Below are 13,839 nucleotides of genomic sequence, written 5' to 3'. Positions count from 1 at the left end.
CCCATAATAACATAACAAAAACAGGTTTTTAGAAATAAAAAAACGGAAATACCTTATTTACATAAGTATTCAGACCCTTTGCCACGAGACTCGAAATTGAGCTCAAGTGCATCCTGTTTCCATTGATCATCCTTGAGATGTTTCCACAACTTGATTGGAGTCCACCTGAGGTAAATTCATTAGATTGGACATGATTTGGAAAGGCACACACCTGTCTATATAAGGTCCCACAGTTGACAGGGCATGTCAGAGCAGAAACCAAGCCATGAGTTCGAAGGAATTGTCCGTAGAGCTCCGAGACAGGATTGTGTCGAGGCACATTTCTGGGGAAAGGTACCAAAAAAATGTCTGCAGCATTGAAGGTCACCATGAACACAGCGGCCTCCATCATTCTTAAATGGAAGAAGTTTGGAACCACCAAGACTTCCTAGAGCTGGCCGTCCGGCCAAACTGAGCAATTGGGGACAAGGGCCGTGGTCAGGGAGGTGACCAAGAACCCGATGGTCACTATGACAGAGCTCCAGAGTTCCTCTGTGGAGGAGGGACAACCTTCCAGAAGGACCATCTCTGCAGCACTCCACCAATCAGGCAGGGACTGGTGTGACGCTGGTGTGACGCTCCCCATCCAACCTGACAGATCTTGAGATGATCTGCAAAGAAGAATGAGAGAAATTCCCCAAATACAGGTGTGCCAAGCCTGTAGCGTCGTACCCATGAAGACTTGAGGCGTAAAGGGTGCGTGCTGGTGGCAGGGAAGTCAGGCGCAGGAGAGTGAATTTGGTATAAACGGAGCAGTTTAATAAAAATTCAAAAACTCTGGAAACCAACATATAAAAAATAAAATAAGAGGGTGCAAAACCCGTCGTACACCAGAACATAACTAGCACCAATACATACAGCAAACAATCACCGACAAGGACATGAGGGGAAACAGAGGGTTAAATACACAACGTGTCATTTATGGGATTGGAACCAGGTGTGATGGAAGACAAGACAAAACCAATGGAAAATGAAAAATGGATCAGTGATGGCTAGAAGGTCGGTGACGTCGACCGTCGAACACCGCCCGAACAAGGAGAGGGACTGACTTCGGCGGAAGTCGTGACATGAGGCTGTAATCGCTGCCAAAGGTATTTCCACAAACTACTGTGTAAACAGTCTGAATACTTATGTAAATGTCATATTTCCGTTTTTTATTTTTAATACATTTGCAAACATTTTAAAAATCTTGTTACTTTGTCATTATGGGGTACTCTGTGTAGATTGATGAGGGGAAAAAACAATTTAATCAATTTTAGAATAAGGTTGTAACTTAACAAAATGTGGAAAAGGTCAAGGGTTCTAAATACTTTCCAAATGCACTCATATATATATATATATAAGAGGTAAATACCTAATACTGATACTGATATATATATATTTACAAAAAAATGATATTTTTACAAAAAAGGAAATTAATTGGAAATTATGCAGACAATTACATTGATGGAGCTACAATCTAAATGAAATGTTAAAGGTGATCTATCCGCCGATTTTTGGGTTTGTTTTATAAGTGGGGTTGTACTTCAGACTTTAAGGAAAGTGTGAGTGTGTTATGGCTGAGATCCGCAAGTGTCAGACAGGTAGAGCGGATGGTTAAGTTAGCATCTCTATTGCCTTCTGTGAGCTGAAGTACTGTCGCCCCCCAGCCTAGAAATGCCTTGGCAATGCAGTGTCTAAATTCCAACATAGTGAAATCGTGATATTGGTTGTGACAGATACTGTACCACAACCCCAAAAACTACATTACTAGACCATCAGTTCTGAAATCTCTGGGTCAAAGAAGGCTGGGGATTGACTAACCCTGGAAAGATAACTCTAGACAAAAGGCAGGCTTAGGGTGAGTTAGCTACAAAGCTTTCGGGAAACTCACCCCCTGGATAGTTACATTCAAACAATGCAAAGCCAAAACGGCCCTTTCTGTTTTAAGTTAATGCTGACGCAATTCTCTCGCTTTAGAGCAATCTCAGTTCAAACTTGGTAGGATGCTTTAAACACTGGGCACATTCATACTCCCTTTCTATCGACAGAGGAGCCCAAAACCACAGGACTCAGGGGAAAGGAGATTATTTAAGTATTTACCTCTTCTCTTTGGTGCCATTGTCGGGGTGTCAAATGGTGTGTGTGTGTATATGTGTGAGTGTGTGTGGGTGGGTGTGGGCGCATACGCAAGAGACAGTTTGTCCTCAGCAGCTCTCGACCGGGGAGGTATGTGTCTCCCCTGTCAGGGCAAACTGGCAAACCAGCTGTGGTGGACAGACAGACAAACACACAGACACACACATAAACACATTCCAGCGGAGGCTGAGAAGGCCTGAGAGCCACCAGTTCAGAAATCCCCGTGACCAATTAGGAAGACCTGGAAACTCCTAGTCAGTTGGAGCAAAGAGAAGGGGAGAGGGGGAGTGAGAGACAGGGGGTGGGTGGGAGAGGGAGAGAAAGAGGGAAGAGTGAGGGAAAGAGCAGGAGGGGATTGAAAGTGAGGGAATACAAGAGAAAGAGTGACCAAAAAAAACTAAGTACTACTTAAGTCGTTTTTGGGAATAAGTGTACTCTACTTTACTATTTATATTTTTGGCAACTTTTACTTTTACTCCAACAAATTAGAAAAAAATATATGGAATTTTGCTTCCATACATTTTCCCTGACACCCGAAAGTACCAGTTACATATCAAATGGTCAGGCAGGACAGCAATATGGTCCAATTTAAAAACCTATCAATATAACACGTTGTCATCCCTACTGACTCTGATCTGGCAGACTCACTAAGCAGAAATAAGGTGCTTGTAAATGATGTCTGAGTGTTGGAGTGTGCCCCTGGCTATCCTTACATTTAAAAAACAAGAAAAATGTGCAGTCTGGTTTGCTTAATAAAAGGAATTTGATTTACTTTCACCTTTTACTTTTACTCAAGTATGACAATTGAATACTTTTTCCACCACTGTACTTAAGTACATTTAAAACCAGATACGTTTAGACTTTTACACAAGTAGTATTTTACTGTGACTTTCACACAATTCTACTTGAGTCATCTTTACTTGAGGTATCTTTACTTATATTCAAGAATGACAATTGAGTACGTTTTCCACCACTGAAAGGAGGAGAGAGAAAGTAAGAGGGTGGAGAGAAATGGAACTCAGGAATAGAGAGGAGTTAGAGGGACAGATAAAACGGTGAGAGCAAGAGAAAAGGGTGAGGGAGAGAAAGAAAGAAAAACTCAGGAAAAGAGAGGAGTGAGAAGCACAGAAAGGACGAGAGAGAGAGAGAAAAGAAAGAGAGAGGGAGGGAGAGTCAAATGGTTGTGAACTCTTTAATCCCATTACCCCTTACTGATGTGTCTGATTGACAGGACTTTTTGCTCGCTTTCCATAAGGCGTTCACCCGCAGGCGTCCTAGTATTGTTATCTTTTGAAAACGTCTGTTAGTCAGTCACACTAGCAACCACCCTGTGGACACTAGGCTACATTTATAAAGTAAGTAAAAGTAACTAGCCTTGCACAAGCCTAGGCATTTGTGCGAGCCAGAATGGCTCATTGGAAATGGAAACTATCTGTTTATGTAGCGTGAGGCAGCTTGATGTACAAGTACACCCCCTGGACAGGACACTAGTCTATCGCAGGGCCTTACCCCCAATATATCTCCTTAACATTTACAAAGTATTAGTGTCAAATTTCCCAAAAATCGACTTTTTGGTCACCACATATGAAGTCTATGCAAGTCTAAAAATGATTGAATATTTGGATATGACTACTTAATTGCAGTGACATTTGGAAAACAAAGAAGCAGTCTTTGTTAATAGAGATCGTACTGTATATCTGCAATATGAATGCAACCAAGAATCTGCAATGTTTGGTGCCTAAATAGTCATCATGAATCCAAACACATACACAAACACACACAGTATGTATATGTATCTGAATGTCACAGAAACATTTTCACTTTCCTTAGCTGAAATCTAGACCAAAGATAGCTAGACAAGACCATCTGCTTACAGCTGACTAAAATGTAAATGATGTGGTTCTCCCCACCACAGGTTCCTGGAGGTCATAGAGTCACGTCCCACAGAGCTAGACCTACAGAGGACCAGTTTGATTGTAGCTCCAGAGCTGAAGAGATGTCTTGCACAGTTGGGCCTCAACTTAGAGGACCGGGAGTTTGAGAAGCTTTGGAAGAAGTGTGTTTTCCCCCTCAAAATCTCTCTCTATATATGTATAAGTAATTTATGAATAATACGATGTGGTACATAAGTAAAGTATGATGATTTTTGAAACGTTAAACATTATATACTGCATTTTCTGCATTTAAGTATGTGCATCAGAGTTGGAGTCAAATCAAATTGAAGTCAAATCAAATTTCCCTAAAAAAGCTGAAAAGGTGAAGTAATTTATTGAAAATGTAAAAAAATAAATATATACAGTTGAAGTTTGGAGTTTACATATACCTTAGCTAAATAGATTTAAACTCAGTTTTTCACAATTCCTGACATTTAATCCTCGTAACAATTGCCTGTCTTTGGTCAGTTACGATCACCACTTTATTTTAAGAAAGTGAAATGTCAGAATAATAGTAGAGAGAATGATTTATTTCAGCTTTCATTTCTTTCATCACATTCCCAGTGGGTCAGAAGTTTGCATACACTCAATTAGTATTTGGTAGCATTTCTTTTAAATTGTTTAACTTGGTTTAACAAAAAAATTGTTTAACAAACATTTTGGGTAGCCTTCTACAAGCTTCCCACAATAAGTTGGGTGAATTTTGGCCCATTCCTCCTGACAGAGCTGGTGTAACTGAGTCAGGTTTGTAGGCTTCCTTGCTCGCACATGCTTTTCCAGTTCTGCCCACACATCTTCTATGGGATTGAGATCAGGGCTTTGTGATGGCCACTCCAATATCTTGACTTTTTTGTCCTTAAGCCATTTTGCCATAACTTTGGAAGTATACTTGGGGTCATTGTCCATTTGGAAGACCCATTTGCGACCAAGCTTTAACTTCCCGACTGATGTCTTGAGATGTTGCTTCAATATATCCACATACTTTTCCTACCTCATGATGCCATCTATTTTGTGAAGTGCACCAGTCCCTCCTACAGCAAAGCAACCCCACAACATGATGTTGCCTCCCCCGTGCTTCACGGTTGGGATGGTGTTCTTCGGCTTGCAAGACTCCCCCTTTTTCCTCCAAACATAACGATGGTCATTATGGCCAAACAATTATATTCTTGTTTCATCAGACCAGAGGACATTTCTCAAAAATGTACAATCTTTGTCCCCATGTGCAGTTGCAAACCGTAGTCTGGCTTTTTTACGATGGTTTTGGAGCAGTGGCTTCTTCCTTACTGAGCGGCCTTTCAGATTATGTAGATATAGGACTCGTTTTACTGTGGATATAGATACTTTTGTACCCGTTTCCTCCAGCATCTTCACAAGGACCTTTGCTGTTGTTCTGCGATTGATTTGCACTTTTTGCACCAAAGTACATTAATCTCTAGGAGACAGAACGCGTCTCCTTCCTGAGCAGTATGACGGCTGTGTGGTTCCATGGTGTTTATACTTGCGTACTATTGTTTGTACAGATGAACGTGGTACCTTCAGGCGTTCGGAAATTGCTCCCAAGGATCAACCAGACTTGTCGATTTCTACAATTTTTTTCTGAGGTCTTGGCTGATTTCTTTTGATTTTCCCATGATGTCAAGCAAATAGGCACTGAGTTTGAAGGTAGGCCTGGAAATAAATCCACAGGTACACTTCCAATTGACTCAAATTATGTCAATTAGCCCATCAGAAGCTTCTAAAGTCATGACATTATTTTCTGGAATTTTCCAAGCTGTTTAAATTTACAGTCTACTTAGTGTATGTAAACTTCTGACCCACTGGAATTGTGATACTGTGAATTATAAGTGAAATAATCTGTCTGTAAACAATTTTTGGAAAAATTACTTGTTTCATGCACAAAGTAGATGTCCTAACCGACTTGCCAAAACTATAGTTTGTTAAGACATTTGTGGAGTGGTTGAAAAAGGAGTTTTAATGTCTCCAACATAAGTGTATGTAAACTTCCGACTTTAACTGTATATACAGTACCAGTAAAAAGTTTGGTCCCACCTACTTATTCTAGTTTTTTTATCGTGTACTTTTTCTACAGTGTAGAATATATATTTGAGATTCTTCAACGTAGCCACCCTTTGCCTTGATGACAGCTTTGCACACTCCTGGCATTCTCTCAACCAGCTTAATGAGGTGGAATGCATTTCAATTAACAGGTGTGCCATGTTAAAAGTTAATTTGTGGAATTTCTTTCCTTCTTAATGCGTTTGAGTCAATCAGTTGTGTTGTGACAAGGTACTGTAGGGGTGGTATACAGAAGATAGCCCTATTTGGTAAAAGACCAAGTCCATATTATGGCAAGAACAGCTCAAATAAGCAAAGAGGAACATAAGTCCATCATTACTTTAAGACATGAAGGTCAGTCAATCCGGAACATTTCAAGAACTTTGAAAGTTTCTTCAAGTGCAGTGGCAAAAACCATAAAGTGCTATTATGAAACTGGCTCACATGAGGACCGTCACAGGAAAGGAAGACCTAGAGTTACCTCTGCTGCAGAGGATAAGTTCATTAGAGTTTCCAGCTTCAGAAATTGCAGCCCAAATAAATGCTTCATGGAGTTCAAGTAACAGACACCTCAACATCAACTGTTTAGAGGAGACTGCGTGAATTAGGTCTTCATGGTCGAATTGCTGCAAAGAAACCACTATTAAAAGACACCAATAATAAGAAGAGACTTGATTGGGCCAAGAAACACCAGCAATGGACATTAGACAGGTGGAAATCTGTCCTTTATTTTGATGAGTCCAAATTTGAGATTTTTGGTTCCAACCGCTGTGTCTTTGTGAGACGCAGAGTAGGTGAATGGATGATCGCCGCATGTGTGGTTCCCACCGTGAAGCATGGAGGAGGAGGTGGGATGGTGGGGGGTGCTTTGCTGGTGACACTGTCTGTGATTTATTTACAATTCAAGGCACACTTAATCAGCATGGCTACCACAGCATTCTGCAGCAATACGCCATCCCATCTGGTTTGCACTTAGTGGGACTATCATTTGTTTTTCAACAGGACAATGACCCAACACACTTCATGCTGTATAAGAGCTATTTGACCAAGAAGGAGAGTGATAGAGCGCTGCATCAGATGACCTGGCCTCCATAATCACCCGACCTCAACCCATTTGAGAGGGTTTGGGATGAGTTGAACCGCAGAGTGAAGGAAAAGCAGCCAACAAGTGCTCAGAATATGTGCGAACTCCTTCAAGAGTGTTGGAAAAGCTTTCCAGGTGAAGATAGTTTAGATAATGCCAAGAGTGTGCAAAGCTGTCATCAAGGCAAAGGGTGGCTATCTAACGTACGTCTAATGCCTACTCCTCGGACGAGGAGGAGGAGTAAGGGTCGGACCAAAATGCAGCGTAGGTTGAATCCATAATGATTTATTATAACAAGACGAAACACGATGAACACTTGAATAAATTCAAAACAACAAAACAACGTAGACAGACCTGAACATGTGAACTTACATAAACACGAAGAACGCACGAACAGGAACAGACTACATACACGAACGAAAACGAAACAGTCCCGTGTGGTGCGACATACACAGACACGGAAGACAATCACCCACAAACAAACAGTGAGAACAGCCTACCTTAATATGGTTCTCAATCAGAGGAAACGTCAAACACCTGCCTCTAATTGAGAACCATATCAGGCAACACATTACACCCAACATAGAAGCACATAACATAGAATGCCCACCCCAACTCACGCCCTGACCAACTAAACACACACAAAAACAACAGAAAACAGGGCAGGAACGTGACAGAACCCCCCCCCCCCTCAAGGTGCGAACTCCGGACGCACCCCTAAAACTCACGGGGAGGGTCTGGGTGGGCATCTGTCCGCGGTGGCGGCTCCGGCGCAGGACGAGGACACCACTCCACCATTGTCTTTGTCCCCCTCCTTAGCGTCCCTTGAGTGGCGACCCTCGCCCCCGACCATGGTCCAGGAACCTTCACCAAGGCCCCTCCTAAATATAGACAACTCAGGATAGAGAGGTAACCCAGGACAGATAGGTAGCTCAGGACAGAGGGGTAGCTCAGGACAGAGGGGTAGCTCAGGACAGAGGGGCAGCTCAGGACAGAGGGGCAACTCAGGACTGAAAGGCAGCTCCGGACTGGAGGGCAGCTCATGACTGGAGGGCAGCTCATGACTGGAGGGCAGCTCATGACTGGAGGGCAGCCCATGACTGGAGGGCAGCTCATGACTGGAGGGCAGCTCATGACTGGAATGGCGGATCCTGGCTGGCTGGCTCTGGCGGATCCTGGCTGGCTGTTTCTGGCTGCTCATGGCTGGCTGGCGGCTCTTGCTGCTCATGGTTGGCTGGCGGCTCTTGCTGCTCATGGCTGGCTGGCGGCTCTTGCTGCTCATGGCTGGCTGGCGGCTCTGGCTGCTCATGGCTGGCTGGCGGCTCTGGCTGCTCATGGCTGGCTGGCGGCTCTGGCTGCTCATGGCTGGCTGGCGGCTCTGGCTGCTCATGGCTGGCTGGCGGCTCTGGCTGCTCATGGCTGGCTGGAGGCTCTGGCTGCTCATGGCTGGCTGGTGGAAGGCTCTGGCTGCTCCTGTCTGGCGGAAGGCTCTGGCTGCTCCTGTCTGGCGGAAGGCTCTGGCTGCTCTTGTCTGGCGGACGGCTCTAGCGGCTCCTGTCTGGCGGAAGGCTCTGGCTGCTCATGGCTGGCTGGTGGAAGGCTCTGGCTGCTCCTGTCTGGCGGAAGGCTCTGGCTGCTCCTGTCTGGCGGAAGGCTCTGGCTGCTCTTGTCTGGCGGACGGCTCTAGCGGCTCCTGTCTGGCGGAAGGCTCTGGCTGCTCCTGTCTGGCGGAAGGCTCTGGCTGCTCTTGTCTGGCGGACGGCTCTAGCGGCTCCTGTCTGGCGGACGGCTCTAGCGACTCCTGTCTGGTAGACGGCTCTGAAGGCTCATGACAGACGGGCAGTTCATGCGGCGCTTGGCAGACGGACAGTTCAGACGGTGTTGGGCAGACGGGCAGTTCAGTCGCCGTTGGGCAGACGGGCAGTTCAGGCGCCGTTGGGCAGACGGGCGGTTCAGGCGCCGCTGGGCAGACGGGCAGTTCAGGCGCCGCTGGGCAGACGGCAGACTCTGGCCGGCTGAGGCGCACTGTAGGCCTGGTGCGTGGTGCCGGAACTGGAGGTACCGGGCTAAGGACACGCACCTTCAGGCTAGTGCGGGGAGCAGCAACAGGACGCACAGGACTCTGGAGGCGCACAGGAGGCTTGGTGCGTGGTGTAGGCATTGGTGGTAATGGGCTGGAGACACGCACCATAGGGCTAGTGCGTGGAGGAGGAACAGGGCTCTGGAGACGCACAGGAAGCCTGGTGCGTGGTGTAGGCACTGGTGGTACTGGGCTGGGGCGGGGAGGTGGCGCCAGATATACCGGACCATGCAGGTGTACTGGCTCCCTTGAGCACTGAGCCTGCCCAACCTTACCTGGTTGTATGCTCCCTGTAGCCCGACCAGTGCGGGGAGGTGGAATAACCCGCACTGGGCTGTGTATGCGAACCGGGGACACCATGCGTAAGGCTGGTGCCATGTATGCCGGCCCGAGGAGACACACTGGTGGCCAGATGCGTTGGGCCGGCTTCATGACATCTGGCTCAATACTCAATCTAGCCCTGCCAGTGCGGGGAGGTGGAATAACCCGCACCGGGCTATGCACACGTACAGGAGACACCGTGCGCTTTACCGCATAACACGGCGCCTGCCCGTACTCTCGCTCTCCACGGTAAGATCGGGAAGTTGGTGCAGGTCTCCTACCTGACTTCGCCACACTACCCTTTAGGCCCCCCCCCCCCCAAGAAATTTTTGGGCTTGACTAACAGGCTTCCTACCGCGTCGTCGTGCTGCCTCCATTCGCCGGTATCCCTCCTCACACTGTGCCAGAGAATCCCAGGCGGGCTCCGGCACTCTCCTTGGGTCGATCGCCCACCTGTCGATCTCCTCCCACGTAGTGTAGCCCAGATCCTTCTCCTGCTTCCGTGCTGCCTCCTCATACCGCCGCCTCTCGGCTTTAGCTGCCTCCAGCTCTTCACGAGGGCGGCGATATTCTCCAGGTTGAGCCCATGGACCTTTACCGTCCAGTATTTCCTCCCATGTCCAGAAAGCGTGCGATCGCTGTTGCTTTCTGTTACGCCGCATGGTCCTTGGTTGGTGGGTGATTCTCCTCGGACGAGGAGGAGGAGTAAGGGTCGGACCAAAATGCAGCGTAGGTTGAATCCATAATGATTTATTATATCAAGACGAAACACGATGAACACTTGAATAAACTCAAAACAACAAAACGACGTAGACAGACCTGAACATGTGAACTTACATAAACACGAAGAACGCACGAACAGGAACAGACTACATACACGAACGAAAACGAAACAGTCCCGTGTGGTGCGACATACACAGACACGGAAGACAATCACCCACAAACAAACAGTGAGAACAGCCTACCTTAATATGGTTCTCAATCAGAGGAAACGTCAAACACCTGCCTCTAATTGAGAACCATATCAGGCAACACATTACACCCAACATAGAAACACATAACATAGAATGCCCACCCCAACTCACGCCCTGACCAACTAAAGAATTTAAAATCTAAACTATTTTTTTATTTGTTTAACACTTTTTTGGTTACTACATGATTCAATATGAGTTATTTCATAGTTTTGATGTCTTCACTATTATTCTACAATGTAGAAAATAGTAAAAATAAAGAAAAACCCTTGAATGAGTAGGTGTGTCCCAACTTTTGACTGGTACTGTATATATTCAAACGACTTCATATACTGAGTGACTTCAATTCCAATGTTCACCATATACATGTATGCATGTTCAGTATTTCCTTAATGTATTAATGTACTGTCTGTGTGCATTGTATGAGGAAAACTGTAGTGGTACACCTCATTGTATGATTTTAGAAAAATATGTTGATGAACAGATTTGACAGCGAAGGACTTGGAGCCGTGAAAGTGAGAGGTTTGCTAAGGAAACTTGGACTGAGCCAGAGAAAGACCTCAGACACCAACGATAATAATGATCATCAAGTTTCATCTTCTATCAATGGTGAAGACACCAAAGGTAAGAACAAAGGAAAGACATTCTGCATCTCTTCATATTTCATCAGAAACAGTATGAGTCAAAAGATGTGATGTTGTTCACCACATTTGGTAATGTCTCTTACTTTGTTGTTACTTAAACTTCAGTATTTACTAAAGTTTTGACTCAAGTATTACGTTTTTGCATATCCTTAAAGATGCAGTCTGGGATCTTAAGCACAACAAATTCGTAACATATTTTACTAATTGAATTCATGACATATCATATGAATTGCACACACACATTTTTTTTTTTGTAGGACGTAAATATCAGACGAAATGGATTACATTGTACACAATTGGATGACGTAGTACACAAAAAACGGGAACCCGTTGTGGCTCGTGAGCACCACTTTCAAAACTGCTGTCTGTAATTATACAAAAGTTCTGGAGCATCACTTTAAGTATTATGTTTTTAATTAAGTATTAACTATTGCATGTACAAACATCTGTCAACGTTTCAGTGGGTTGAAGCATGGCTCTTGCAACACCAGGGTTGTGCCTTTGAATCCCGTAGTGTAACACACTTAATGTAGGTGTCCCTTTCGTATGTTGCATGGATAGAAGCATCTGCTAAATGACCATGTTATCAGTACTATTATCAAACATTACATTGAGAGACAAAAACAGTTAGTGATTGCTGTGACCAAGAGTTACCTATAGAGGGCACTGTAGTATTAGTATACCAGTCAAAGGCACATCACCCTTATAAAATACTGCACAGTTCTACATCTTTAATCCATTCAAAGTCCCCTAAATTAATATGTATCATTTTAAGTGATTGATGTTGGATATTCTTCTAATCTGAGTACCTCATAACCCCTATGATATTGAAGCTGTTATTCTCCAAGGTATGACTGGGTTAATATGCAATCGACAGTTGGGAAATAAGGGGCAATTTCCCCTGAAATTAAAGGTGCAATCTGTAGGTTTTCCACATGCAAACAAGCCTTATTGTCTTTAATAATTATTCATTAATAATTTATTTAATTAATTTATTAGTTAAGTTTAGGTACATGTAAATTCTTCAAATTTCGAGGGCCATGTGTCCGTAGCTGAAATTATCATTTATGCGTGCCAGTGGGGCATTTTACAGTTTGCTCATTGATACTAAACCACTCTTTTTCCTTTACCCATCATGGCCTTATGCTTTCAGCCAGACCCAGGGCCCTGTCGAAGTCGGAGGAGGAGCGTGGGGTATCCATCGCCATGGAGAAGTGGCTGAAGGACAAGTTTAGGGAGGGCGTCCAGAGAATGAAATCCCAGTTTGACCAACTGGATCCAGACCAGACCTGCAAGGTGAGTCTGTTGACAGCTAGGGATTGGAGACAGGTGAAGATTCAATATTGTTTCACTTTTAGTCAAACTATTGGCCTGGTATTGAACTGAAGAAAGAAATAAAGAAATTCAAACTATTTAAACTAGGTCTGTGTGTTTGCCGGGACATTTGTCTAGGTGGGCCTGGAGGAGTTTCTGCAGGTGCTGAAGACCTTTGGCCTGAATCTAAAAAAGGAGCATGTGGGCTTGTTTTTGGCTCGCTGTGGCCTGGGACTCAACAAGACAGGTGTGATCCATTACCCAGAGTTCCTCCGCATGTTTCAGGACCGCAGCGAGGAAGGGGTCACACACAGGATCCTATCCAACCCTCAACACAGGTCAGAGGTCACAGCCAGACAGTTACAATCCAATGGGCAAAACTGGTTGTATCCTTGAAGTTTTTTTGTGACATTGTTGTCCAGTTGTAAACTGTTTTTTATTTATTTAACTAGGCAAGTCAGTTAAGAACAAATTCTTATTTACAATGACGGCCTACACCGGCCAAACCCGGACGACTGGGCCAGTTGTGCACCGCCCTATGGGTCTCCCAATCACAGCCGGTTGTCATACAGCCTGGATTCAAACCAGGGGGTCTGTAGTGACACCTCTAGCACTGAGATGCAGTGCCGTAGACCACTGCGCCACTCGGGAGCCCCAATACTTCACGTACAGTCGTGGCCAAAACTTTTGAGAATGACACAAATATTAATTTTCACAAAGTCTGCTGCCTCAGTTTGTATGATGGCAATTTGCATATACTCCAGAATGTTATGAGGAGTGATCAGATGAATTGCAATTAATTACAAAGTCCCTCTTTGCCATGCAAATGAACTAAATCCCAAAAATCATTTCCACTGCATTTCAGCCCTGCCACAATAGGACCAGCTGACATCATGTCAGTGATTATCTCGTTAACACAGGTGTGAGTGTTGACGAGGACAAGGCTGGAGATCACTCTGTCATGCTGATTGAGTTCGAACAACAGACTGGAAGCTTCAAAAGGAGGGTGGTGCTTGGAATCATTGTTCTTCCTCTGTCAACCATGGTTACCTACAAGGAAACACGTGCCGTCATCATTGCTTTGCACAAAAGGCTTCAAATCAACCATTTACCGGATCATCAAGAACTTCAAGGAGAGCGGTTCAATTGTTGTGAAGAAGGCTTCAGGGCGCCCATGAAAGTCCAGCAAGCGCCAGGACTGTCTCCTAAAGTTGATTCAGCTGCGGGATCGGGGCACCACCAGTACAGAGCTTGCTCAGGAATGGCAGCAGGCAGGTGT

At 44.9% G+C, this 13,839-nt stretch overlaps 1 protein-coding gene across 1 annotated transcript in view; it reads left to right on the top strand.

Moving 5' to 3' along the window:
• si:ch211-197n1.2 (EF-hand calcium-binding domain-containing protein 6) overlaps nucleotides 1-13,839 on the top strand; it is an 80,990-nt gene that overhangs the window by 6,890 nt on the left and 60,261 nt on the right. Inside the window, exons 6-9 of the mRNA XM_055923743.1 lie at nucleotides 4,073-4,213; nucleotides 11,087-11,226; nucleotides 12,400-12,542; nucleotides 12,699-12,898. Of these exons, the coding sequence (XP_055779718.1) occupies nucleotides 4,073-4,213; nucleotides 11,087-11,226; nucleotides 12,400-12,542; nucleotides 12,699-12,898 (624 nt within the window). The remainder of the gene's footprint in view (nucleotides 1-4,072; nucleotides 4,214-11,086; nucleotides 11,227-12,399; nucleotides 12,543-12,698; nucleotides 12,899-13,839) is intronic.

The sequence above is a fragment of the Salvelinus fontinalis genome, chromosome 5, assembly GCF_029448725.1.
Source record: "Salvelinus fontinalis isolate EN_2023a chromosome 5, ASM2944872v1, whole genome shotgun sequence".
NCBI classification, from domain to species: domain Eukaryota; kingdom Metazoa; phylum Chordata; class Actinopteri; order Salmoniformes; family Salmonidae; genus Salvelinus; species Salvelinus fontinalis.
Note: the sequence above shows the minus strand (reverse complement) of the source record. Positions and strands in the feature narration are given on the sequence as shown.